Source organism: Carassius carassius, chromosome 16, assembly GCF_963082965.1.
Source record: "Carassius carassius chromosome 16, fCarCar2.1, whole genome shotgun sequence".
NCBI classification, from domain to species: domain Eukaryota; kingdom Metazoa; phylum Chordata; class Actinopteri; order Cypriniformes; family Cyprinidae; genus Carassius; species Carassius carassius.
This window is the reverse complement of record NC_081770.1, coordinates 21,630,702-21,656,896: the sequence shown is the minus strand read 5'-3', so window position 1 is coordinate 21,656,896 and position 26,195 is coordinate 21,630,702. Positions and strand designations below refer to the sequence as shown.

General features: G+C 39.2%; 1 protein-coding gene across 2 annotated transcripts in view; it reads left to right on the top strand.

Moving 5' to 3' along the window:
- Positions 1-25,960, top strand: part of ssbp4 (single stranded DNA binding protein 4) — a 65,360-nt gene extending 39,400 nt beyond the window's left edge. Inside the window, exons 1-15 of one of the 2 annotated variants that reach the window (XM_059569551.1) lie at positions 12,388-12,419; positions 12,585-12,674; positions 17,197-17,280; positions 19,340-19,399; positions 19,488-19,554; positions 19,670-19,737; positions 22,366-22,433; positions 22,518-22,563; positions 22,640-22,675; positions 22,767-22,821; positions 23,009-23,079; positions 23,164-23,242; positions 23,359-23,387; positions 24,394-24,495; positions 24,679-25,960. In XM_059569551.1, coding sequence (XP_059425534.1) covers positions 12,612-12,674; positions 17,197-17,280; positions 19,340-19,399; positions 19,488-19,554; positions 19,670-19,737; positions 22,366-22,433; positions 22,518-22,563; positions 22,640-22,675; positions 22,767-22,821; positions 23,009-23,079; positions 23,164-23,242; positions 23,359-23,387; positions 24,394-24,495; positions 24,679-24,708 — 858 coding nt within the window. In that variant the 5' untranslated portion in view covers positions 12,388-12,419; positions 12,585-12,611 and the 3' untranslated portion in view covers positions 24,709-25,960. Of the gene's footprint in view, positions 1-12,387; positions 12,420-12,584; positions 12,675-17,196; positions 17,281-19,339; positions 19,400-19,487; positions 19,555-19,669; positions 19,738-22,365; positions 22,434-22,517; positions 22,564-22,639; positions 22,676-22,766; positions 22,822-23,008; positions 23,080-23,163; positions 23,243-23,358; positions 23,388-24,393; positions 24,496-24,678 lie in introns of those variants that run through there. The other variant, XM_059569550.1, reaches the window with a different exon arrangement.
- Positions 25,961-26,195: the final 235 nt, after the last annotated feature.

The following is a 26,195-nucleotide window of genomic DNA, read 5'->3' as shown; positions in this document are numbered from 1 at the left end:
TTTTCCCATTAGTCCCAGTGTCTTTTTTCAAATGCCCATTTACCTCACTTTTTGCTTTACTTGTAGTCTTTGTTTTTCCTAATGCTGTCTTTGCCCATGTTATTTATTTTTTATTTTTTTTACCTTGCAGTCCTTTTCTTCTCTGCTGTCTCTCCCTCTCTTTCTCTCTCTCTCTTTTCATCTCTTGGTTGAGGACAAGGAGGTGAAAGCCAAGCGGATTACAGTGGCAGTTTAATCTGGCCGACCTACCAAAGGATTTTTTTTTGCACTTTTCTGCAAGCTTATGAGGCTGTGAGGCTGAGGGGTAGGGGGAACAAGGGGTCCGAAGAGTGTGGAAGGGATCATAGTTGGTCTAGGAGGCTGTGCGAGACTAAACCCAGATCTGTGCCAGATGAGGATGGTAATGGTGGGGGGTGACAGTGGACTGTGGGTGAGCAAGCAAGGGATGCTAATACTTTTTTTGTTACTAATTTGTTTCCATCTGTCTGGGCATATTGCTTCTGTGGCTGTGCATTCCCAGAGTACCAACAAGAAGAATCATTGGATCTTGCTTAATTCTAGGTAGTTTTGTAAAGCTTTTACAAAGGTTAAAACCAACAATTTCTTGTGATATTAGTAAATATGAGAATAAATCACCCAAGTTTAGCAGAAATTGGCTGGTTTTGTCACACACATCAGATGCCAACCATTGTTGTTAGTCCTTACTTCTGTTCTAGACATGGTAGTTGAGTTGCTGTCTATGCAGGGTCAGAAAGCTCTTGGACTTCATCAAAAATATCTTTCTTTGTGTTCGTAAGATGAATGAAGGTCTTAGGGGGTTGGAACGTCATAAGAGTGAGTAATTGATGAAAGAATTTAAAACTATGGTTGAACTATCCTTTTTTTTTTAAGCCTATCCAACTGTTTTCGAACACAAAAATCTCTTTGTGTTTTACCGCTAAGAAATGCATATGTTCAGGTGTTCAACTCAAAAATAACCTAATTATTCAGTGCACGTTGTTGTGGCAACACTTAAACTAGTGTTTTTTAAAACAAGTATTACTATGGGTCTAAAAAGGACTAATAAAGGCCCAAACTGATCCTTTTAATAACAAATCTTGACACCAATTTAAACTTCTTCTACCCTACCAATTTGTCTCGAAAGTTTCAACTTCCACAAAACGTTAGTTATATAGCATTGCTGGCTACAAACACTCAAAGCACACCTTGGGAAATGAATACAGGGCCGTTCCTGTGTAATGATTGAAGTCATACTGTTTTGCTGACAAATCTATCCAGTTTGCTAACCATCACTAACAGAATAGTGGTCAAACAAAGAGGCAGCGCTCGTCTCAAGCCGAACCTGCTTTGATGTGACTCATATCACTGAAACTTTCATTAATTCTCCCCTGCTGTGCAAATTTAGAGGGAAGAGGTCCCTCCTCCAATGGGATAAGCTTTAAACTGGTACTTGTCCAGTGGCGTTAAGGTTTTTGAATAGGGCTTAACTAACTTCCACTCATGGGAGACTTCTGGAGGTTAATGTGGGCTCTCTGATTGTTTGCCTTGCAATTAACATGCTGGTTGGCTCTACGGGGGAAGTCAAGAACTGTAATAAGTAAGAAACAAGACTTTAAGCAATGGATGCAGTTCTCTGCAATTGGCAATGTCTTCAGTACATGACGGAGAGGCCTCCAGATGCTTAGATTTTGTTTAGCATGAGAGGCTGGCTTCTTATGTATGACTTGTCTGTATGCTGATTTTTAGTTTAAATAACAAGTTTACCCCTATACCTAAGCGTTGCTAAACCGCACTTGGAGAGCAGTGCAGACTCCTTAGTCCCTTGAACTTGGAGGTTTCATGGTCTTCTGGAGCTATGGAAAAGAAGCCAGGTGGCTCAACCAGTGCTAACATCTAATTTTCAGGAACATGTAGCTTGGAGTAAAAAGTCTGCAAGTTTCGAGCCAAGCCTTTTGAAGCCAAGTCCTAAGGACAGTTGGTGAAAATTTGCAAACAGATGTAGAACAAACGGCAGGATAAGGTGTTATATCCAGTATTTGCTTTGTCTTGCATTTTAGATTAACATTGCTTGCTTTTATTTAATTTTTTCTAAGTTGTTGACATCTTTTCAGAGAACCCAATGGCCTTCTTGACATGGTCCCTGCAGGAAAACTTATTTTAGCCGGCACCAGGTGCACAATGTTTTAGGCATGTTACATGATATGGAGTGAATGGAGAGGGGATCTGCATGCAGTTCTGTATTGAGATGGGGCAGGATGCTGGGGCAGTTGGGTTGGAGTGGATTGGTGGAAGGTGTCTGAAAGGTCAAGTGGAATGCGTAGGGTGCCAGGAATAGGGGTGTGAGATGCCTACTCTGTTAGCTGGCTCTAGTAGGACTTTCTGTCATTTGGGGACAGTCCATGCCATCCCTGACCTCTCGGTGTCCCATTAGATGAACAATGGTGGGTCAAAGAAGGGAAATGCTTCTTTTCTCCACCTTATTCTTGTGTGCCACACTTGTCGCTTTTTCAAATCAATTCGCATAGACTCATTTCGACAATGCATGTATATTGGTTTCTTCTCTCTCCATTCGTTCCGAGATGCCTGAGGGACGGAACACAGACAGGACCTGTCACCATGACAACGGCTTCTGTGAGCTGCCTGACACCCAGACTCTATTGTGGGAGGGGGAGGCGAGAGAGGGAGAGAGAGAGACAGAAAGAGAGAGAAGAGAGAGAAGAGAGAAGGGAGGGTGTGGAATCAGACAACCCCATTTTTCCCCCCTGGGACTTTGTGGTTTTCTCATGTTCACATGTAGAATTAGCATAAAGACAGAGAATGTAAGAGAGACAGAATGGTATATCAAGACTGAGATTAGAGTGAGAGACAGACACCATGTGCTGGGAGTTTGCCGGACACATGTCCTCTTGGTGTCCCCAGGGTCTGAGTGCCCACTTACTGTTTGAGATCGGGATCATTTTCACCTTCCATTGCCGAAACACTTTGACACCAAATATTTGGTTTCCAATGTCACTGTAATCACATTAAAGCACAAGCGAAGTTGTAGTGGTGGGCGGTATGACCAAAAATTAATATCGCGTTAATTTTCAAAATTATACCGGTTTCCCTGTATATGGTGGTATTTATTTATTTATTCCCATGCATGACCGGGTGAAAATCACATTTTCTACTGGTTGAGAGAGGAAATAGGCTACTATTTACACTGTCATGATGAGGGAATATTGTAGAAAAATTCCAGTCTAAATAGTAACGAAACATGACCCATTAATTTTAACCAGGATGATAAAATCAACATGCTGTTTTGTACTCATTTATTGACGAGTCAACTGCGGTACTGCCAGATGAGAGCGATGCTTCTCTGCCGCTCACTGCACAGAACTCGCACGGAACTGCACACTCGAGTCAGACCTCGCACTCACGGGGCAGAACTGGCGACATCCTCCAACTGAATCATCGCTAAGGTTTATCCAAAAAAGTCGCTAGGTTTGTCAGTATATATTCTATGGAAAAAGACACTAAAAGTGTCTGAGGGTTGCTAAATCTAGCGCTGAATTCGCGCTCATTTGTGAGGCGTGGGAGCTGATAGCAGCAGGCGGTGGGTATGTTTGGCGGTCAGTGGGTATGGTGGACAAGTTCTTCTGTGTCATCACGTTCTACTAGTTCTACAGCTTCAGTTTCTGTACTTTCACACTTAGCAACACATACAGCCATGTCCTCCCAACAGTGAAAAGAAACCTCTCTCAGACGCATTGCAAACATTATTTAAACGACACCGGTATTACGGTATTTAAAATATTCATATCATAAGAACAATAAACAGCTGTATTCGGTATGAACCGGTATACCGCCCCAGCACTACAAAGTTTCATTTCATCTATACTTCCTACAGGGCTAATGCAATTAAAATGAGCTCCGACTGACTGGATTGTAAATTCATCAGATCTTAAAAGCAATATTGTAGTTCTTCTGACAGAAACGGTCACTATCAAATCAAACTGTGGACTCCTGTTTTGATTTGTGCAGAGTCATGGCTTCTGTGTTCCTTTTTTGCAAAGATGTGGTGGGATTTGCAGTGCATTGTGGTCGGTTGGAGACTTGATGCCGGCAGTGAGCCTGTAGAGTGGAAGAGAAAGTGCTTTCCAGTTGGAAGTTATCTACAGATATGGGGTTGATCAAGCTTTAGATGCACATTAGTTTATAATATAGACAAGATAATAATAACATGATTGAATGTATGTTGTCTGTATAATGAGAATCTTGTTGAAAAGAAGCTGCATGTGCTAAAAGTACGGTACCGTTCATTCATTGAATCCATTTAAATTGAGGGTGAACTTTGTTTTCCTGAGCTATGAGACCTCTTTTATTGTAATTTTTTTAAATTCTCTAAGGAAAAAAGATGAAGAGTAGCATAGCCTGTCCTGGGGCATGAGGCTGGGGAGAGCTAATTCTGTGAGGCTTTTTATTTATTAATGGGATGCTAGCGCAGGTTAGCATGACATGCTCACGTTTGTACGCTGTTGTTTGGAGAAAAGCAACGTGCTCTTGAGCTCCTGAATGCTGCTGCTTCTTCAGCAACTGTGATTGAGAAAAGACATCATAGTTGCTTTTGATTCCTTAAAAGGACATTTTTGCATGGTTTTGGAGAAAGGGTAGCATTAATGCTACCACATCTATTGACAGATGGAAGACAGATTTGACCACTGGGTGGGCTGACCACTGTTGCCCACAGCCGGTTACAAGTTGGCTGACTCAGTTTCAGTGGTTTCACTCACAATCTGCATAAAGGGATTGTGGATTTGGACATCTGAGGGAACCAAAAGCCACTTTAACCAGGCTGAAGCTTGAAGAATGGAGAAATTTGTTTGGGCTCTTGATGTGTTGTCTGCTTTTTTATTTGCCTAGACTTTTTGTTCTTGTTAACTACACTATCTTTGCCACCACTTAACTTATTTCTTCTCAGTTTCTTCTTATCATTTTTTTTTTATCTAGGAATTAAACCTGACCATAGTTTTTCTCCTTCATTGTGTTTCTTTTTTGTTGGTGCCTCAAGCGCAAAGGTCCAGCGCTACTGACTCTTCATTGTCTAAGGAATGTTCGTGTTTTCCCTTCTCCAAGCCCCTGTCTGGCAGAAACGAGGCCCTTTCTTTTTCCTTGTTCCTCTAGCTCCTCTTGGGTACCCACAGCCCACTAGGTTTCCTACGGTTTCCCAGCGTTCAAACTCCGTGAATGTTAACTATAGTACATTAAGCTCCTTAACCCCATAGCGGGAACTCCAGAGACTCTTACCAAAGAGGAATGATTTCTTCCTACTTAGAGTGTGTACTTGAAGAAAAAGGAAAGCAGAGAGAGAAAGAAAGGGAGGGAGAGATGGGAAACTCCCCTTTTCAGCAGGCAACATCAATGGTCCCAATGGGAACGCCCTTCCCGCCAACCATTCTTGCAATGTATGGATCGTAATATGACCGCCTTGCATGTTTCACATTAGAAATAGGATGGCAACACTGGCATTAAAACCTTCCTACGTCTTACCCAACCCCCCACACCATTTATCAGTCCTCACTTTTAGACGTTTCTAAACGTGTCTGCACTTAGAATGAGCCGTTCTTCTTTCAGTCTTATCTCTGGATGTTTAGAACTGTGCATTAACCTCAAGTCGACATTTCGGCATGTTGGCTTCTTTGACTGCAGTTTTGTGTTGTTTAAATTTTTGGAGGGAACTCGTGTTAGATGCAATGTGTTAGATGTGTTTAAAATGGGAAGAATTTTTACTAAACATTGCTAACTGAGTGTTTGTATATGCATCGTGACTTTCCGAGTTCAAGGCAGATCAATTAAAGTTGAAAGTTTTTGTCAGTATTAATCATAATTAATGTTTATTTGTGAATGTTTGCACTGTTTAATGTTTTATAGTGTTTAAGTACTGTTATGGAACTGTTAAGCTAGTTTTGAGCACGTAAATTACAAAATGCCTACATCAACATGCTAAATGTCTAATGTACAACTTTAGCACTCGGTTTTATTGTATTATCAACGTTTTGTTAATATTAAAAAAACTAATTTGAAATATTTTGCATACTTCTGCAAGAATTTTGCATACTTGTGTTTTCCAATCTAAGTATGAACTTCAAATAAGTAAACATGAAGTATTCAAGGCCACATTAGGTTTTTGGCTGAGTAATAAGTAAAGTAAATTAGTATTGGTAATAATAATTGGCTAATGTAAATAACAGGTGTAGCTATTAATCTGTCTGTTTTTCCATGTTTCACAGTTATACTGCTGCTTCGATGTTTCAGAAGGTGTTCTGGGTGGGAAACTTTCTCTCCACCTGTCCACTCACACATTAACACGCTCGTCTCTGTACATGGCTTATGATTAGGCCCTTGACCAAGCATAATTGTAGGCCACTGAGATTGAGAAAGCTAGGGGGTTCTGGGAATACAGTATGTGTATGTATGAGAGTGTGTGTTTGCAGGGTGGGGGTGTACATGAGGGGTTTCCTCAGCAGATTTGTTTACTGGTAATTAATTCACCTGATTGATACAACAGCTGTTGACGCCATGGGAGGGAAAGAAAGGGAGCGACAGAGAGAGAGAGACCCCTTGTCATAGTGGCTTCCCTATGTTACACAGTGTAGATTGCCGTCCCAGCGCCCCATTGATTAAAAGGCACATCTGTCAGCCAGCACAGCTGATTATGGCTGCCAGTCCTCACTGGCTAATCTTTATGGAGTCAACTTCACTGACAGAGTTATTGGAAATGGTGGATGTTGGGAGAAAGAGCGGAGGAGGCAGTGAGTGTGTTGAAATGCAGTAAGTTAGAAGAATGCTGGTATCTTGGAAGTTTATTTCGGGGATGCTTTAAAAAAATGCATTTTGACTAGCAATGTCACAGTAATAAAATTTCAGTCAAATCAAATCAGTGCTATTCAGTCAAATCAATGTACTGATATACTGAGATTAAAGGGTTAGTTCACCCAAAAATGAAAATTGCCTCATGTTTTACTCACCCTCAAGCCATCCTAGGTGTATGACTTTGTTTCAGACGAACACAATATTATATTAAGTTATATTAAGAGTTATATAAAAAATGTTCTGGCTTTTCCTAGCTTTATAATGGCAGTGAATGGGTGTCGAGATTTTGAAGTCCAAGAAGGTGCATCTATGCATAATTAAAAGTGCTCCACACGGCTCTGGATGGTTGTCATATGCGCATTCACAAGAGAGTGCTGTGGTTCCAGTGGATATCATAGGATGCAGGTGTAGCATAAGCTCTCGCGAGAACCAAGTTTATACCGTAAAACTCTGATATTTTTCTTTACAAATCCTTGTTTTGTACTTCTGATTCATAACTGGTATTTTGTTATAGTTGGTACCAATCTAATAGCTAGTGAATATTATTTATGTTAAGTCAGATTTATAATTTCCATTCCACTGTGTCTCTTGTTTAGCATGTGCTGAGTTGCCAGTGACTTGTTACCAGAGTACATGTGTTTGCGTTTGTCGGCTTGTGATCTGGGTTACCCTGCTCATCTGAGCACAGATAAGGTAAGATCCATTCCTCAGCCTGGATCCCTGCTCCAGATCGATGCCAAGATTAAGCCTTTTCCCCACCGTCTGCTGGCCAGCCGAGCCCCACGATTGATACTAATAATTAAAATAGCAGTGGCTAATTACTTCGGTGGGTTTGTACAGTGTTATGTGTGTGTGTGGATTTTTGGTGAACGTATAGGCCGCCAATATTACTCATGGATTATGAATAATTAATTGGGTACATTTTATTGCTGAATCTATAATCTGCTTGCTTTCTTCTATTATGCAATCAATAATGTTCCAAAAAAACAATGTACATGCTGTTGGCACTGTTGGATGCTTTAAAAATCTGTGTGTGCGCATTTGTTTGTGTGTGTTTATGTATTTAATGTGTTTGTAAAACTGTAATCTGATGACAAAAGTCACCGTTTTGTTAAAATTTACATTAAAATTTATATTAAAGTAAAGGATTACTTTTTTCTTATTTAAATGTAGGTGTGGTCACATGAGTGAAATTTTAGCACAATTTTGTGGGCAAAATAAAAATTCCGTTATCAAGTCTGTGTGACCATCTTTAACCCATGGTCAAATCTATTTGGAAAACCCCCTAGTGCGAATTTCCTACTTGATCGATATTAAACATGAATGCGCCTTAGTGCTCAAAACCTTTAAAAAGAGATCTGTGCATGTATAATGTTTCTGCTTTAAAAGGAAGAGGACAAAACATGCAAAGCATGGTATGAGAAGGGTTTACAGGAACTGGAATGTGTCGGTTTATGTGGTCGAAGGGGAGCAGTAGCAAACAGCCAGGCCTATCAAAAGCCACAGGCTCCTTTATACTTTATCTTCATTCTCCTCTCTCAGTTTCTCTCACACTCCCTCTCTTTCGCTCCCTGGCCGGGCGAGTGATTGACGGCCTGAGGGTTTTAATGGGCACCAGAGAGCGGGAGAGCCAAGGTCTGAGTTGTCATGGCAACAAGCCGATCGGGCCCTCTGCCGCTCTACCTGAGTGCAGTGGAGTCGCGCTGTGTTCGTGTGTGTGTGTGCAAGCTACCAACGACTCCCATTCCTGCTGATGGGCTGCTGGTCATTCTGGCCAGTGATTTCCTTTTAGCTCATCTCTTAGTTTTAATTAAAGTATTCATCCTCCCTCCTTCTGCATTTTCACTTGTTCATATATGCTGTTTGAGTCATTGTGCTGGTTAAACCTACACCAAGCACTGTGTAAACAAAATCTCACCGGCCCAATCTGTCACTCAGCCCCTCCCTCTCCTTAACCAAACACACTCGCCAATCCCTCCACTACATGCAAACACGGCGCCTGGCAGTACCTCACCTGTTATCTGCCCAGCGCCAGCCTCCGGCCCCTTTTTCTTCCCTAGTTTACGAAAAAAGGGCATCCTTGTATATAGATTATATGCAATCTGTGGAGTTTCTGTGGTGGTTGTTGCTGGTGCTTGTGATTTTTGTCATTTTTGCGACAATGTCTTAAAGGGATGTCTTAGTTTATCTAAAAAATGTAAATTCTATCACTTACTTCATTTAATTCCAGACCTATGTGACTTTATTCCAAGGAAACGTAATGCAGAAATTGTTAATTGTTCATGTTGTTATTTGTTATATAGTAAAAGCAAATTGTGAACAAAGCTCTTAAGAATCTTCATAAAAGTAGTCCATACATCTTAAGCTCTACATTCCAAGTTTACTGAAGCTATATAACCCTTTTGTGTAAAAAGAACCAGACAAAATGATAACTGTTTTAATAATCTTTCTAATTCTATGAGGATTTGAAAGTCCACACCACAACTATAAAGGCTGATTTATACTTCTGCATCAGACATACATCGTAGCCTCTGTGCCGTTTGCAGTGCGTTGGTTTTTATTTATACTTCTGTGTCGTTGTCTGCATTGACGTGCAGTACACATGTAAACCGCTAGTCTGCAGTGTCCATGGCCATGTTGCTAGTGTAATTCGCAGTACCATGGCAAAAGACGAAGAAAAAGCAGCTTGTCGGAAAAGCATCAGCTGTGATGGCAGCAAATAAATAACAAAGAACAGATCATTTATTTAAAACTACTAAAAAAGAGATGATTCTTTCAATCTCCACAAGTACTTGTACCATATGGCCGAACAACATTGTTTGTCGCCGACAACTAAGTGATGAATGATACGTTTTATAATAAATGATTAGACTTTGCTTTGTTTTATTTTAAAGGTCCAGTGGCCAGTGTTGTTGAGTTCAGCTATCTAAACAGCATGCAAATTCAGCCACCTTGTGTTTTTTTTTTATATACAGCAGTTTTGAAAAAGGCATATTTTAAAGGGTTAGTTCGCCCTATTTGCGAAATTATGTCATTAATAACTTACCCTCATGTTGTTCCAAACCCGTAAGACCTCCGTTTATCTTTGGAACACAGTTTAAGATATTTTAGATTTAGTCCGAGAGCTCTCAGTCCCTCCATTGAAGCTGTGTGTACGGTATACTGTCCATGTCCAGAAAGGTAAGAAAAACATCAAATCGAACTGAATCGTTTTAAACGGTTAGCGTCTCCAATACGCATTAATCCACAAATGACTTAAGCTGTTAACTTTTTTAATGTGGCTGACACTTCCTCTGAGTTCAAACAAACCAATATCCCGGAGTAATTCATTTACTCAAACAGTACACTGACTGAACTGCTGTGAAGAGAGAACTGAAGATGAACACCGTGCCGAGCCAGATAGCGAACAATAGACTCAGTTTTAAGACTCAGACTCGGTTCAGTTTTAACTCGGAGGGAGTGTCAGCCACATTAAAAAAGTTAGTCAATTGTGGATTAATGCGTATTGGAGACGTGAACCGTTTAAAACGATTCAGTTCGATTTGGTGAACTGTTTCAAAAAGATCTGGTTACATCGAATGATTCACAAACCGGATATGACAAACTGCTTTGTTTTGAACTGTCTTACAACAGACACGGAAGAGAAGACAATGCTGAATAAAGTCGTAGTTTTTGCTATTTTTGGACCAAAATGTATTTTCGATGCTTCAAAAAATTCTAACTGACCCTCTGATGTCACATGGACTACTTTGATGATGTTTTTCTCACCTTTCTGGACATGGACAGTAGACCGTACACACAGCTTCAATGGAGGGACTGAGAGCTCTCGGACTAAATCTAAAATATCTTAAACTGTGTTCCGAAGATAAATGGAGGTCTTACAGGTTTGGAACGACATGAGGGGTGAGTTATTAATGACATAATTTTCATTTTTGGGTGAACTATCCCTTTATTTTTTTTCTGTGATTAAAAACGTCTCATATGGCACTGTTATTAGTCATATTACTTCTAGTGCCACCTGCCAAATATGAAACTTACAAATTAATATAATTTACGAATGCACATAGAAAAGAAAGAAAGAAGGGATTTTTTTTTCATTATTTTTAATCTGTTTGATCATTTTTTTTCTGACCATCAAGTGTCAGTCACTCTCAATGCTAACTGGTTGGAAAACATGGTAAATTCCAACCATTTTTTTACAGTAGATAAAGTGCCGACAATTCATACAACTATTTCTACACAGTGGACATAACCCACGATAACATCCCCATGCTGAGTTGCTTCATATCATGTGTTGACGATAGCTGGAGATATTGTCAAAAGCATAAAAAAATTGGCAATATTTAGAGGATTTAGCATTTCCAATTAATGTAGGCCAGTTACTTTCTTCTCTTATTAGGCTACTTTTATTATTAAATTATATTAAATTATTGCGGCGCACCACATGACGCGCTGTGAGGATAATTAAAAAATTTAGGCTATTAGCTTACTCAGAACATGCTTCTTAAAAGGTTTTTTTTTTAAAGGTCTATTAATTTTATACAATTAAATTATAGGCTTATAATTAAAATTATTAACACTGCAGTCGTCAGTGAAAATTAAGAGCAGCTTTTTGTTCACAGATTTTTCTTTTCTTTTGGTTTTTAATGTTTATTTTTCCATGTTAATGAAAGTGACACCAAAAAACAGGAATATCATTAGTAAATGCTTGTGTGGGCTGTGCCGGGGCTAAGCAAGTTTCTGATTGAGCTATAGTCCCACCCTAGCGCCACCACTGGAAAGGTGTAACATTTAAAATGACATTTTTGGAGAGGTGCACGTCAGACTATGCCGTAGATTGCGCATACTATGCACAGCTTACTGCGTAGGTATGACGCAAAAGTATAAATCAGCCTTAACAATAACGACATGATGAACAGTGAATACATTGAAAGCCAATCAGAACCCATCCAACTTTAAAGAGCTTGAACATTTACCTATAGCAGCAGAAATTGTCCAGTGGTGTGGACATTTATTATGTTTATCTTTATATTTGTCTTTATCATTCTTGGTGTGAATGGGCCTTTATTCTCTGAAAAATCCATTTATGGAACCGGAAGTCAAGGAAAACATTTTAAAATGGAACTATTTCTTGGTTTCTCAAACTTAGGTGATGGTGGGCTAGAAGCCCTAAAGGAATTTTAGTATTTGGAGTTATGGATTGTATGTGGCTTTAGGGTTTGATTTGCAGCTACATATACGTGAGAGCTAAAGACAGAGATAATTGTGTACCTGTGCCTGTGTATGTTGGTGCATGGAATGGTGCCCTCTACCCTCTCGGGGTCAGCGGTGAGTGTCTGGGCTATTTAGGGTCAGCAGTACTGAGGCGATTTACCCTCCTCCACTCAGACGAGAGCGAGGTATCTAATTACAGGATGGAGGATGGGGACTGGGTCGTGTGTCATCCCTGTCTACGCCTTCTTTACCATCATGGGAAAGACACAGTTGAGTTTGGCTTTGTCTAGGGTGTGGGAGGCCCAGGCTTCAACATAAAGAACTGCTCACATATGTGACGAGAGATTCTACTTGTATGTTGTTGTATTATGGAATTATTATTGGAAAAGTTGGAATTATTTAATGTGCACTATAATACATACAAACTTGAAACAAATAGTTTGAATGGTTAAAAGGTGGAATTTGGTTTGGAATTTATGCTATTTTCTGACCAGACTTTGCATGTTTCTCTGTTTCAGAGTGCGGCAGCAGCTCCCAGTCCTGTGATGGGCAACATGCCGCCCAACGACGGCATGCCAGGTGGACCCATGCCTCCCGGCTTCTTTCAAGTAAGGGCTGCTCTCTCCTCCCCCATCTTCCCATTCAACCTCCTCCTTTGACCCTGTGCATTAAGCTTTTACCATTTCTCTGTCCCACACCCCACCCCTACTTTCGCTAACCCCCTTCAGTTCTTCTAATCCCCGTCCAGATGTTTCTTTCCCGCTATCTCTCCCTCTACGTATTTCCATTCATTTCCATTTTATGTGTCTAAATTAGTAGTTCCGTACAGTAGCAACTCACACTGACACACAGAGTCATGGCCCCTGATCTGACATCAGTGTGAATGCCTCGACAGTTTAATCCCTAAGGCCAAAATGGGTAAAAACATGCATGCTTCGTTGTAGCTCTTTGGCAACACATATCTAACAACATATCTGTGTATTTTAAATTCAGGGCTGGGATTTTATGGGATGCTTAGGGGCATAGTTCCTAAAGTCAAGGCGCCTGTGGGAGTTCCTCTGCCATAGTAATCTTTATTGAGCTATTTATAGTCAGACAAAAGCTAGTCACCTTCTTAAAGAAACACACACTACCTTAGAAAGACAAATTATTTTAGCCAAACATTATTTTTTATCATAACCCAACTTGTGTAGGGCAATTAATCAAGCTATTATACCAATTAATTTATGTTTTAGTGCAAGTCATATGCAAAAAAACATCTCCATATTCTGTATTTATTCAAGATTCATTAGATTAAAAAAAAATCTGATACAGTGGATTTACTGTCGAACATCAGATAACTTCCAGTAGAAGATGATAGAGCAGCAGATATAGGATTCAATAGCGTCAATAAAAGATAAGATATGAGATAGAAAAGGAGATGCAGTGATTTGAACATTTAATAAAACTCAAGAAGGTATAGAGTAGAAAAAAGGTCAGATAGAGTGGCCAATAGAGCATCCCATAGAGTGCATGTATAACATAAGATTCATTAGATAGAAAATGGATTCAGTGTGTTTAAAATCTTGTCAGACATAAGGTAGATAGATGGAACATAGAACATATTCCATTAGACTGAACATCTAACTCTAATAGAGTAGATAGAAGATCGGAGCACCTGATAGAGCTGCAGATAGAGGACCCAATGGAGTCAATGAGATATCTTGACAGATGAATATCAATAGGTTAGATAGAGCACCCAAAAGGGTAGATACAATGTCTGACAGAAGGTAAGGAAAGCATGTCAGATAGAGCATCCTTTAGAGTCTATGTGTAACAAGATTGGTTAGAAAATCTGATGCAGTGTATTCAACATCGTTAAATATCAGATAGATTAGATGGAACATCTGATAAAGCACCAGCTAGACCAGCAGATAGAGGATCCAATGGAGTCAATGAGACCAGAAGATCCAATGAAACAAATTGGACATTAGGTAGGCTAGAGCATCAAGGTAGATAGTGTCAGATAGAGCATCCTATCAAGTACAACATCAGATAGGGTTGCAGAGAGAATCATGCTTTCAGAATGTTGCAGTTTGTCAGGTAGAATAGCTGATAGAGCATCCCATAAAGCAGCAGATGCTGAGATGAGCATCAGGTAGAGCATCACATGGATTGGCAGATTGGCAGAGTTGAGGAGGAGAGTGTTAATGTTGTATGAGCCATGTTCAGAGCAGGGAGCGATCTGACTGTTGTGTGAGTGACATTGCATTCTATAAATAGTGCCTGAGTGCATAAGAGCGGGAGAGAAAGAGAGAGAGAACTAAGAAAGGGGGGAAGAGGGAGGACTTTGTGCTTCACTGCAGTAATTCCCTCTTGGAAGCAGCCCAGGGCATGGCAGAAGAGAGACATGGAGAGAGTGAAGACAAAATGAAAGAATGAAAGACGAAGGAAGAGAGAGATGGCAATGTGGCAACAATTGCAAAAGACAGGCTCCTCCAGGCCCACGTGCATTCCTTGTACGCTCCCCGATTCCACGCGACCAGTGGCTGTTGTCTGGTGACACCAATTATATCTTGGCATATATCCTAGTGGCCAGTATATCACTCTTTCACACCTCTCAAGAGCTAACTACTGTTCCCTCCCACTTGCATCGGCCATGACTGCTGGACACAGTTGTGCTAATAATTGGAGCTGCTCTTTCTGTAGCTGTTTTTGTTAGAATTATGGTTGAAACAGGTTGTGATGCTGATTCTGCGATTAGAATCCTAACTTTGTTTTGTTTCAAAAGGTGGACATTTGTGCTTCTTCGCCTCCTTTGCATGTCTTTTGGTTTGTTGTTCATTTTTATTTCTCAAATTATTTCTTTATTGGTCATGAGTACACGTCTAAGAAAACTTTGTGCCCCAAAGTTTGTGCACCAAACGAATGTAGTCTGATTGTTATGAACCATTTATTTTTGATTAAGCCAAAAAGTCTCACAAAATTTGACTAACTTGCAGAACTGCGTGTTGTCCAATCATGTCCAACAAAAATGGGGGCAAAGACAAATCTGTAAGAAATAATGGTACTCCACTAAGCAGTACGTTGTTGCAGTTGAGTTGAAAAACCATTTTGGTAGTGTTGCTATACAGCCAAAACATGCGTGCCTGAGCCTCTGTTTTTGTCCCCTGTGCAGCTCCAGCTGCAGCGGCGATAATTAACACATGCGACCACAGTAGCTGATGTGTGATCTGCGCGGTCCTGTGCGACAGGGACAAAGTGAAGAGGGCTAAACCCTCCTGTACACCTTCTCTCTAGATGCTCCTAATCTGTACCTCGCAGGCCCAGACTCCCGGCAACCTCCTGCAGAGAGACGGAGCGCAAAGGAAGAGAGTTTACGGAGAGAAACAAAAATCTTGCTTGCTGGCGTCTGGCCCGGATCTTGGAAATTTTGTATGATTTCTTCTTTTTTTTTTTTTATTCCCCCCATTGCATGGGTCGGCCTCTTCAATAATCTTCACGTCGAAACTCCACTGCACCAGCTCCTCTTGGGAGGACAGACTAGCAAGGGGGAGGCAGGGAGGGAGCGAAGTCAAGGAGCGAAAAAAAAAAAGAGAAATAGTTTCAAGTTTAGCTGGAAACATCTGAAATGGATGGGTTTGTTTTGAGGGAAGAAGGTGGGATAATTTCATCAGCCCTTCTCCCACAAAAACCTCTTGAAAACCAACAGAACACTGAGAAAAGTGAAAGACTGACAGACTCTACAGAAAGAGAGAGTTCTGTCAAGGTTAAAAGGACTGGAGGATCTTGTTCAGACTTGCTGCGAGGTGCAGGAGTCTTGGGTCATTGTAACAGGTCCAGCACTGTAGTCCTGTTAACTTAGAAATTTCCCAACACGCAAGCAAATCTCAGTGTACTTTTGTGTTGTCTTTCTTCCTAAGTTGCACCCTTACGGATGGTCTTGATTGAGTTTTCATAATTTTCAGTTACTTCTGAGGTCAAAGTAACTCTCTTGTGCAGACAGGTTTACGAGATTTTTTTATATTTGCTACAGCTAGAGGTGTCTGTCAACATTTAGATCACATTTGGTATGCCATCATCACGGTTTGTGACTGATTTCCTGAAAGTTGTGCTTTTTGCACAGAAATCTAAATAATTATTGATCGCCATAATTTGGGGTGACTTTAAAGTCCTTTAAATTACCTCTCTAGTGTGCATACCTTTGCGAGATTTCTTAATGTTTTTGACATCCAGAGGTTCTTGATTATGTTTAGATCCTGTATGGTACAATACATTCATCGTCTCGGTTTGTGACAGATTCTGTGGCAGGCAGCTGCACTAATCAGAATAATTACCTCCAAGACAAGTGAAAACCATCCTTCTGAAGCAGTACACCCTCAAAAACATGAATTGCGCAATCCTGTGCCGTTTGCCAAAGAAGTGGTCGTAATTTTTTTCATTATGTACACAGAGACAATGAAATATGCATTGTGTTGCTGTTCCATGCTTTGTTTTGCTTGGTACTTTGTGTCCCGAGAGTCACTCTGCAAGTAGCTACACACTGCCCCCTTCTGGTCATGAAGCGGCATTTCTTACCTGAAACAGTTGGACTTGTGGTTGCTGCTGTCCTCTATGCCACTGTCCCGCTAGGAATACTATGTGCTGTTCTCTTTCTTGGTGGGAGGGGCTACTCTTGACAGTTCGGTGCCAAGCCGTTATCTCCTTAGCTGGGTAGAAAATGATTTTATTAATTGCTTCATTTAACAAACACCCCCCAAGACACACGCACACAATCCAGCCCAAGTTGTTCCTCAGTCTCCCTCTACAGGGATGTGGTGCAGGAACAGGCGTCTCCTTATAAGCCATATGCCTATCGCACTAACTTATAATGGATTCCATTGAGAGACAAGGAGGAGGCTTTGTTGTCAAGCTCCGTTATGGAGTTCAGCAGCTGCCCAGCCCTGTAGGAGATACCCTTTGCTGGGGGAGTAAAGGGAAGATTTATTACCAACCTGCATTGTTATTAGAGACCATTAAAATTACAGTATTTTCTTCACCTAACTTTCCCAGTGAGACTTTGTTGGTCAACCAACTTTGGTAAAGACCAATTTAATGGCATGTCTATAGGATTTCAATTGAATCTTTCTCTTTTTTTCCCCACTTTCTCAGGGGCCACCCGGGTCACAGCCATCACCACACTCGCAGCCCCCTCCACACAACCCCAACAACCCCATGATGGGGCCACACGGCCAGGTAAGACCCTTGTCCCCTATTTTCTTGTACTCCCTCACACATAACCTGTGGAATAGACACACATTGGGAGCAGCTTTCCATTCACCCTTTCTGTCTTCACACCTTCATTCTTTGATTTATTTCATTAATTCCCAAAATGGACCACTGTTATTTCTGGAGAAAGTCTGCTTCATGAGCTTGTTTTGGTCTAATTTCTTCACTAGTTCTAGTCACTAGTAGTAGGATCTAGTAGTGTGCAAAGATTCAGACTTAAAAAATCAACTAGTCTGTGAGTTTTCTAAATGACTAGTTGACTAACCGGACTTAACTGGAACCCTTTATTTACATTTTACACATTTAGCGGATGCTATAAGATGGCAACCTATATTACATTTAACGTTTACAGTTTATCAGTTAATGGGAATCAAACCTGTAACCTTAGAGTTACTACCATAGTTAGAATAAATATATAATAATGATTTATATATTATTGATATAATAATCATTAGATAAGACTGTTTTAATACAAGAATAAAATATTCTAAGTGACTTACATTGCATTCAAGGTATACAGTTTAGCAGTTAATGGGAATCGAACCTATGACCTTAAAGTTGCTACGGTAAATAGAATAATTATATAATTAGTATTGATATATTATTGATATATTTATAGTGTTTTAATAGAAGAATAAAATATTTTAAGGAACTTACATTGCATTTGAAGTTTACCTTTTATCAGTTTATAAATTAAACCCGTTATTTTGGCATTGCTATTTACTATTTACTATTTGAGCTATAGAGTTTACTAAATTATTGCATCTGATTAAAGTATATGACAAATACGTATATAATTTGAATACTTCATAAACTATAAGAAAAAAATATAAGAAAAATCTAATCTAGTAAGTTTCACTAAGTTAATTGTTGGACGACTATCCTGACCCTTCCCTAGATAGAGCTCAAAGCAGTTCATTACTTCATTCTGTGTTCTCTCTGAAAACACACACACACACACATATTCCTCACTGACAGTGACGATGTTGCCAAATAAATAATGCAGGCTGCTCCCCAGCCCGTAAGGAGTGGAAGTTCATCTAGCCAGGACTCTGCAGACCTGGTCCCTCCCTACACCCTGCACTCAGTCCTTCATAGTCCATCAATATCCTATTAATAATGCAACACATGCACGAACACACAAACATACTCTTGCGTTTACACATGCAAGCATAAACACAGGCACTCTAACACAAATACACAAACACCAACACATCCTTCCAAATACACAAACTTGGAGCAAACGTAGGTAGACCGAGCTGGAAATTAGGTCAGTCTTAAAGGTTGTTGGATCAAACCCTAAAAAATTACTTACTTCTTTGTGATGTAATAAAGCTTTTAACGATAGATAATTTTGTTGCTTGATTTGTTTTTATTCTGCCGGTGGTGCACTGGATGAGCTCAACCACAGAGAAATCGCTGGTTAAAAATCAAGTGCCTCGTAAATATATACGAAACCTCAAATATGTTCTTATTTTGCCGTGATTATGTGGCGTTGGGCAGTGTTTGTGCTTTCAGTGTGGAAAGACAAATTACTTGTTGCTGTAACTTGTCTCTTTCCAGATGGTTACGATGATGACAATATATTTTTGTTTGTGCGTCGCTTATTGCTCTCCTGTCCAATCTCTTTCTATTTTAGTTCTCACTGTAAAGTCTTTTTTAAAATACCATATATTTTCTCTGTTAAACAATCTGATAGCAGCAGGCTCACCATGTCAGTGAACCGATATTTGAGTTCTTCCTCTTTAAGCTCAAGCAGACGCCTTTTATGCAATGTGATTGCGCCCCTTGCTGGTTGCTATTGTATTGTGCATCTTAAATACTAAATATTTTGTAAACATTTCTTTTAGTTTTAGTTTCAGTTGTAGATCCATACACTTATGTTTATACTGTGAATCACTTTTTGGACTTTTAAATAAAATCATCAGCGGTATAGAGCATGTGAGGTTAACGTAGTCCTGTTCTGCTAATGAGAGGTTAGCAATGGCGTCTTTTGATTGACAGCTCCTATGCTCTCTCCCCATAGCCTTTCATGTCTCCAAGGTACCCAGGTGGACCTCGTCCATCACTCCGCATGCCAAATCAGGTACTGACCCATTCACAACCCTTCTTTGCTATAGTTTTCTATTTCCGTTTTCTCTGCTCTTGTTTCATCCACTTTTTCTTGGTTTCAGCCTCCGGTTGGAGTCCCAGGGTCACAGCCACTCCTGCCAAACAGTTTGGACCCCACCAGACCGCAAGGTACCGCACTGCACCATAGAGTTTTACAACCCGCTGTGTTTAGGGAAATTTGCTATGGAAGAACTCCAATTGCTCAGGCTTTTGTAAAATGATTGTGCTTCATCTCCCCCATCAGGACATCCAAACATGGGCGGTCCGATGAGAATGAACCCACCCAGAGGAATGGGAGGCATGGGCCCACAGGTTGGCTGACATTGCTGTCAATCAAACAGTTGTGCTTAGACTGGGAATACTGTATATAGGACATAATCATAGAAAACAGAGAAATGTAAATAGAAATAAAATTAATGAATAAATTCATTCAATCCATCCATATATATATACAGTCGTGGCCAAAAGTTTTGAGAATTACATAAATATTAGTTTTCAAAAAGTTTGCTGCTAAACTGCTTTTAGATCTTTGTTTCAGTTTTTTCTGTGATGTACTGAAATATAATTACAAGCACTTCATACGTTTCAAAGGCTCGACAATTACATGACATTTATGCAAAGAGTCAGTATTTGCAGTGTTGGCCCTTCTTTTTCAGGACCTCTGCAATTCGACTGGGCATGTTCTCAATCAACTTCTGGGCCAAATCCTGACTGATAGCAACCCATTCTTTCATAATCACTTCTTGGAGTTTGTCAGAATTAGTGGGTTTTTGTTTGTCCACCCGCCTCTTGAGGATTGACCACAAGTTCTCAATGGGATTAAGATCTGGGGAGTTTCCAGGCCATGGACCCAAAATTTCAACATTCTGGTCCCCGAGCCACTTAGTTATCACTTTTGCCTTATGGCACGGTGCTCCATCGTGCTGGAAAATGCATTGTTCTTCACCAAACTGTTGTTGGATTGTTGGAAGAAGTTGCTGTTGGAGGGTGTTTTGGTACCATTCTTTATTCATGGCTGTGTTTTTGGGCAGAATTGTGAGTGAGCCCACTCCCTTGGATGAGAAGCAACCCCACACATGAATGGTGTCAGGATGCTTTACTGTTGGCATGACACAGGACTGATGGTAGCGCTCACCTTTTCTTCTCCGGACAAGCCTTTTTCCAGATGCCCCAAACAATCGGAAAAGGGCTTCATCGGAGAAGATGACTTTGCCCCAGTCCTCAGCAGTCCATTCACTATACTTTCTGCAGAAGATCAATCTGTCCCTGATGCTTTTTTGGAGAGAAGTGGCTTCTTTGCTGCCCTTCTTGACACCAGGCCATCTTCCAAAAGTCTTGGCCTCACTGTGCGTGCAGATGCGCTCACACCTGCCTGCTGCCATTCCTGAGCAAGCTCTGCACTGGTGGCAATCCGATCCCGCAGCTGAATCCTCTTTAGGAGACGATCCTGGCACTTGCTGGACTTTTTTGGATGCCCTGAAGCCTTCTTTACAAGAATTGAACCTCTTTCCTTAAAGTTCTTGATGATCCTATAAATTGTTGATTTAGGTGCAATCTTATTAGCCACGATATCCTTGCCTGTGACGCCATTTTTATTCAACGCAATGATGGCTGCACGCGTTTCTTTGCAGGTCACCATGGTTAACAATGGAAGAACAATGATTTCAAGCATCACCCTCCTTTTAACATGTCAAGTCTGCCATTCTAACCCAATCAGCCTGACATAATGATCTCCAGCTTTGTGCTCGTCAACATTCTCACCTGAGTTAACAAGACGATTACTGAAATGATCTCAGCAGGTCCTTTAATGACAGCAATGAAATGCAGTGGAAAGGTTTTTTTGGGATTAAGTTGGGATTTTCATAGCAAAAAAGGACTAAGCAATTCATCTGATCACTCTTCATAACATTCTGGAGTATATGCAAATTGCTATTATAAAAACTTAAGCAGCAACTTTTCCAATTTCCAATATTTATGTAATTCTCAAAACTTTTGGCCACGACTGTGTGTATATATATATATATATATATATATATATATATATATATATATATATACACACACACACACACACACACACACACACACACATATCCATGGAAAATAAATATGTATTTATTTATTTATTATAAATGTATATAAATTATGATTAAGTTATTATTATAAATATCAGATAAATAAATAAATATCACAATAAATATCGGCCGATAATTAATGGGCATCTTTGCACATTCATTATCAGCGTTGATTTGCGCAGCTAGTCAGTTAACAACGGCTCTGTGTAGTAACAGTTGCTCTATGTGAAATCACGCACCTAATGGAAATTACCGCTGATTAGATAATTGACTTTACTTACGAGATGCGCATTAATTATCGGCCGATATTTATAGTGCACCCCTATTATTATTATGATATCTAATTAAAAATAAATCTAAGGGGGAAAAAACATAAAATATTTATTAAGTTTATTATATATTGTGCATTAATATACAATATTTATTTGGAAATTAGATATTCCTACAATTTAACTACATTAATAAATAAATTAACAAGCAAGCAAGACATGTGTAGAGATTGCTATAGTTAAATATATTTTCTTTATTTTATATATCTATATAGCTATATCTATCTATCTATATATCTACAGTAGTCAACATCTATAAATGTACCTCTCTCTCTCACGCTCTCTCTCTCACTCGCTAATATAATAATATATATATAGTATCGTGTTGTTTCATTAATTAAAAAAATGCAGTAACCTGCCTATAACTATTATATAACTATAATATTTTGTAATAGTATTATAAAACAATTTATTGTGGATGATGTGCTGAATTAACATTTACCAGATTAAATAAAAGCAGGTCATATGTACCTTCTTTTACAGTGTCATAACATCTTTCATATGTATGTTCACTTTTGCCATCTCTGCATTTGTAGAACTACGGCGGTGGAATGAGGCCTCCTCCAAACTCTCTCGGCGGTCCTGGAATGCCTGGCATGAATATGTGAGTCTCCACCGGGTTTGACAAACTCATGCTGTCTATGCCACGCTTACATACACACTCAAACATTTCTTCTTGTGTTTTTAGGGGTCCAGGAGGTCGAGGGCCTTGGCCTAACCCTAACGCAAACTCAGTGAGTACCACTTCCAATCATTTCAATATTGCAATGACTGAGAGAAACATCTTCATAGTATCTCTTCTTCCCACAGATAGCATACTCGTCTTCATCACCAGGAAACTATGTGGTGAGTTTCACGTGCAAGATTTTGTATCACCCTTTCTCTGTTTGTCCGGGATGTTCTTTGTGAGTAATCATTTTCCGTGCTCATCTCGTAGGGGCCCCCAGGAGGTGGCGGCCCTCCAGGAACTCCCATCATGCCAAGCCCGGGAGGTCAGTATGCCTGAAATCTAATCTATCTGAATTTCACATCAGCCTTCTTTTATTGAAAGTTCATAACAATAGTTGAGAAATTACCTCAGGGACTGGAAATAAGCTTAAAATGTAAAGCTCTTGTTTTGGGAAATGTTATTTGAATACATCAGATTGTGGAGAAGAAATGTCATCTGTTTTCTCGCAGACTCAACAAATTCCAGTGAAAATATTTACACAATGATGAATCCAATCGGCCCCGGTGGCAACAGACCGAATGTACGTTGATGGAAAATGGTTTAGTCCTTTGTTAGCATTATTTATGGTTTTCTGGATGGATGTTAATAGTGTGTGTTTCTGCAGTTCCCAATGGGGCCGGGGCCTGACGGTCCGATGGGTGGAATGGGATCGATGGAGCCGCACCATATGAATGGGTCTTTAGGTGAGACTTCATCATACAAATAGCTAATATGTAAAAAAAAAAAAAAAAAAAAAAAAAAAAAAACTAATGTTTTGATGTTTAGAATAGTTCTCAAATGTATCTGCTTTTGATCACAGGCTCGGGTGATATGGATGGGATGCCAAAGGTGAGATATGTCAATCTGTTTTATTTATCTATTATTATATATCTATTTTATTTTATTATTATTTTTTTTAATGAATTTGTATTTGTCATAACATTTTTAGGTTCTTTATTTAATCTTAGATGTTTATGTATGTGTGTATATATATATATATAGAGAGAGAGAGAGAGCTATTTAGCTCATTTTAGTAATTCAGTTTGAAGCATAATTTAAAACCTTTTTTAAAAAAATAAAAAAAGTAAACTTTTGTAATTTTTTTTAGTTCTATTTGTTTTATTTTGCTTTAATTTTTCAGTTTGTCATTTTAGTACTTGCATTGAAATTTATTTTTCAGTTATTTGCCAAGGCACAATTTCTAAAGTTCTACATTTGTCTAAGTTCTCAAGTTTTTAATGTAATATTTATATTTTGTTTTATTTATTATTTATTTTAAATATTTTTTGTTAACAGTAACTGATATGCATTTCACAAATTATTTTTAATTTCTTTAGAGATGCACAAAATATCAGTAAAATATTATTATACCGACTGATATTAGATTTATTTCAAATACATCAGTATCGACTGATATTAGATGATACATTTTTCATTCTCCCTTTTGTTGTATTTACATTTAGATTACATTCACTTGTAGCATTTAAATGATTTTTTTTTTTTTGAATTTATTTGTAATTTTTGTAGCATAAATTAAGAATTTCAATATTGGCTATTTATCGGTTATTGTTCATAACTTGAAAATAATTATCGACTTATCATTATTGGATTTGGTATTGTGCTTCCCAAGTTTTTTTATTAGATGCCGTTTACTCTATTTTGTGATAATAAAAATAATAAAAATCGGCAAGTATCAAAAATATAAGTACAGTATCGAACTTGCTATGGAAAAAATAATTATCGGCTTAAAATTATTAACCAGAATTTGGTATTGTGCTTTCCCAAGTTTTTATTAAATGCCATTTTCTGAGTATTTTTGCTTGGGTCTCTAATCATCATGCGTCTGGGTTTCTAGAACTCTCCGAACAACATGGCAGGTATGAACAATCCCCCAGGAACTCCGCGGGATGACGGGGAGATGGCAGGCAACTTCTTAAACCCATTCCAAAGTGAAAGTGTAAGTCTGCATCATACCGCTATCGGCTCCTGCTCTCCTGTATCCACATGTACATTAAAAATATACCTACATTCACTTTATGCAATAGTTAGTCTAAATATTGGCTCATGATATAACATAAGCGGATGATATTATCTGTTACGCAATCTCATTTTGTTTCCTCTTCCTCTCTTCTCTTTGCAGTATTCACCCAACATGACGATGAGTGTGTGATTCTTCTTTTTTTTTTACTTTTTTTTTTATTTAAATTTTTTTTTAACCCATCCCACTTCCTGTTCTCCTCGTCTCTGCTGTGTTCGGCATGTTGTTGCTTTTTTTTCTGTTTGATCTTCAACTCCCCACAACTCCCTCAAACACCCTGGGCTGGCGCGGAGGCACCCTTCAGCGCTCGACGTGGCCACAGAGGGAAGGACGCCCAGTACAAAGCCGAAAGAAAGCAGGCATCGAGCCTTCTGACGGACTCAACCTGCCTGCTCGGCTTTGTCACTGGATTGGGATGCTAAGGGCCCCTAAATGAACCACCGTGTGTGTATGTGTTTGTACATGTGCGTGTGCGTGTGCCAGGAAGACACTTCATAACTAGCTGCTCATCAGCATTGAGGCTGGTGGCCTTATTTCAGCCCTATTTTATCTCTTTTTTTATCTTTTTTTTTTGTCAGCAATGAAACACTGAAACCTGCGGTTGTTTTGATTGCTGCGTACTTTTTAAAATGGAAAAAGCTAAACTGGTGACGCTAGGGGCAGGAATGGTCTCATTACAATATATTTGTATATTATTGATAATATTATTGTTATAATTTTCATAATTGCTATGATGATGATGATGATGTACTCTTATTTTATGGATTTTCCTGTAAAGGGCACATTTGTATCTCAACAACATCAATGACAGAATAAGCACACATTCAAATGCACAATGACACTTCTGTTTACATGATTTTAGGTCTTCGTTTTGTCTCTTCGTTTAAGTTTGTTTCGTCAGATATCTGCATATACCTCTTCCTGTGTTCTGATGTCATCACTACAGAGATGTACAACCTCAGTTTTTGTGTCTCTGTCAGCAAAGTGGCTACAGTCACTGGTTTAATGCACCCGTTGGCACTGTATTTAAAGATTGGAGTTCATTTTGAAGTCTAAAAGGGCGACATTGCATATTCACTGCCATCAATTCTTGCTTTGGTCAATAACAACATATTTTACTATCTGTTCTAGATGATTTGCCGCTGATAGCTACAATATCATCCCTGTTCATTGTAATTTTGCCACTACGTTTTTACCACGTTGTTTCAGAAGTCTCTTTAGGAATATTATACCCACGTGTTTGTAACAGTAGTTGGAGGCAGGCTGCTCTTACAAGCACGAGTTTCCTTGTGCTCTATAGTCCCATGTCTGTAAATATATCTTTTTGTTTTTTGGTCATTGACCGTATTGGTATTTTCAATACACTACTTGTCTGTGAAGCTCATGTGTGGTTCCATGTCTTTCTTCAAATGAGGTTGCACTCGCAGGGTTTGCTGTCAACATTTTTGGTGCAATATGAGGATATAAATTACAGTAAAAGAAGGAAAATCACATAAAAAAATGTCACATTTTTACCTCTAAATTAAGTTTAAATTCATTCAACTCTTAAGGCGATTTTTTTTTATATTCTGACTAATGATGTCAAATCAATTAATCGCCTCCGAAATAAGTTTCTTTAC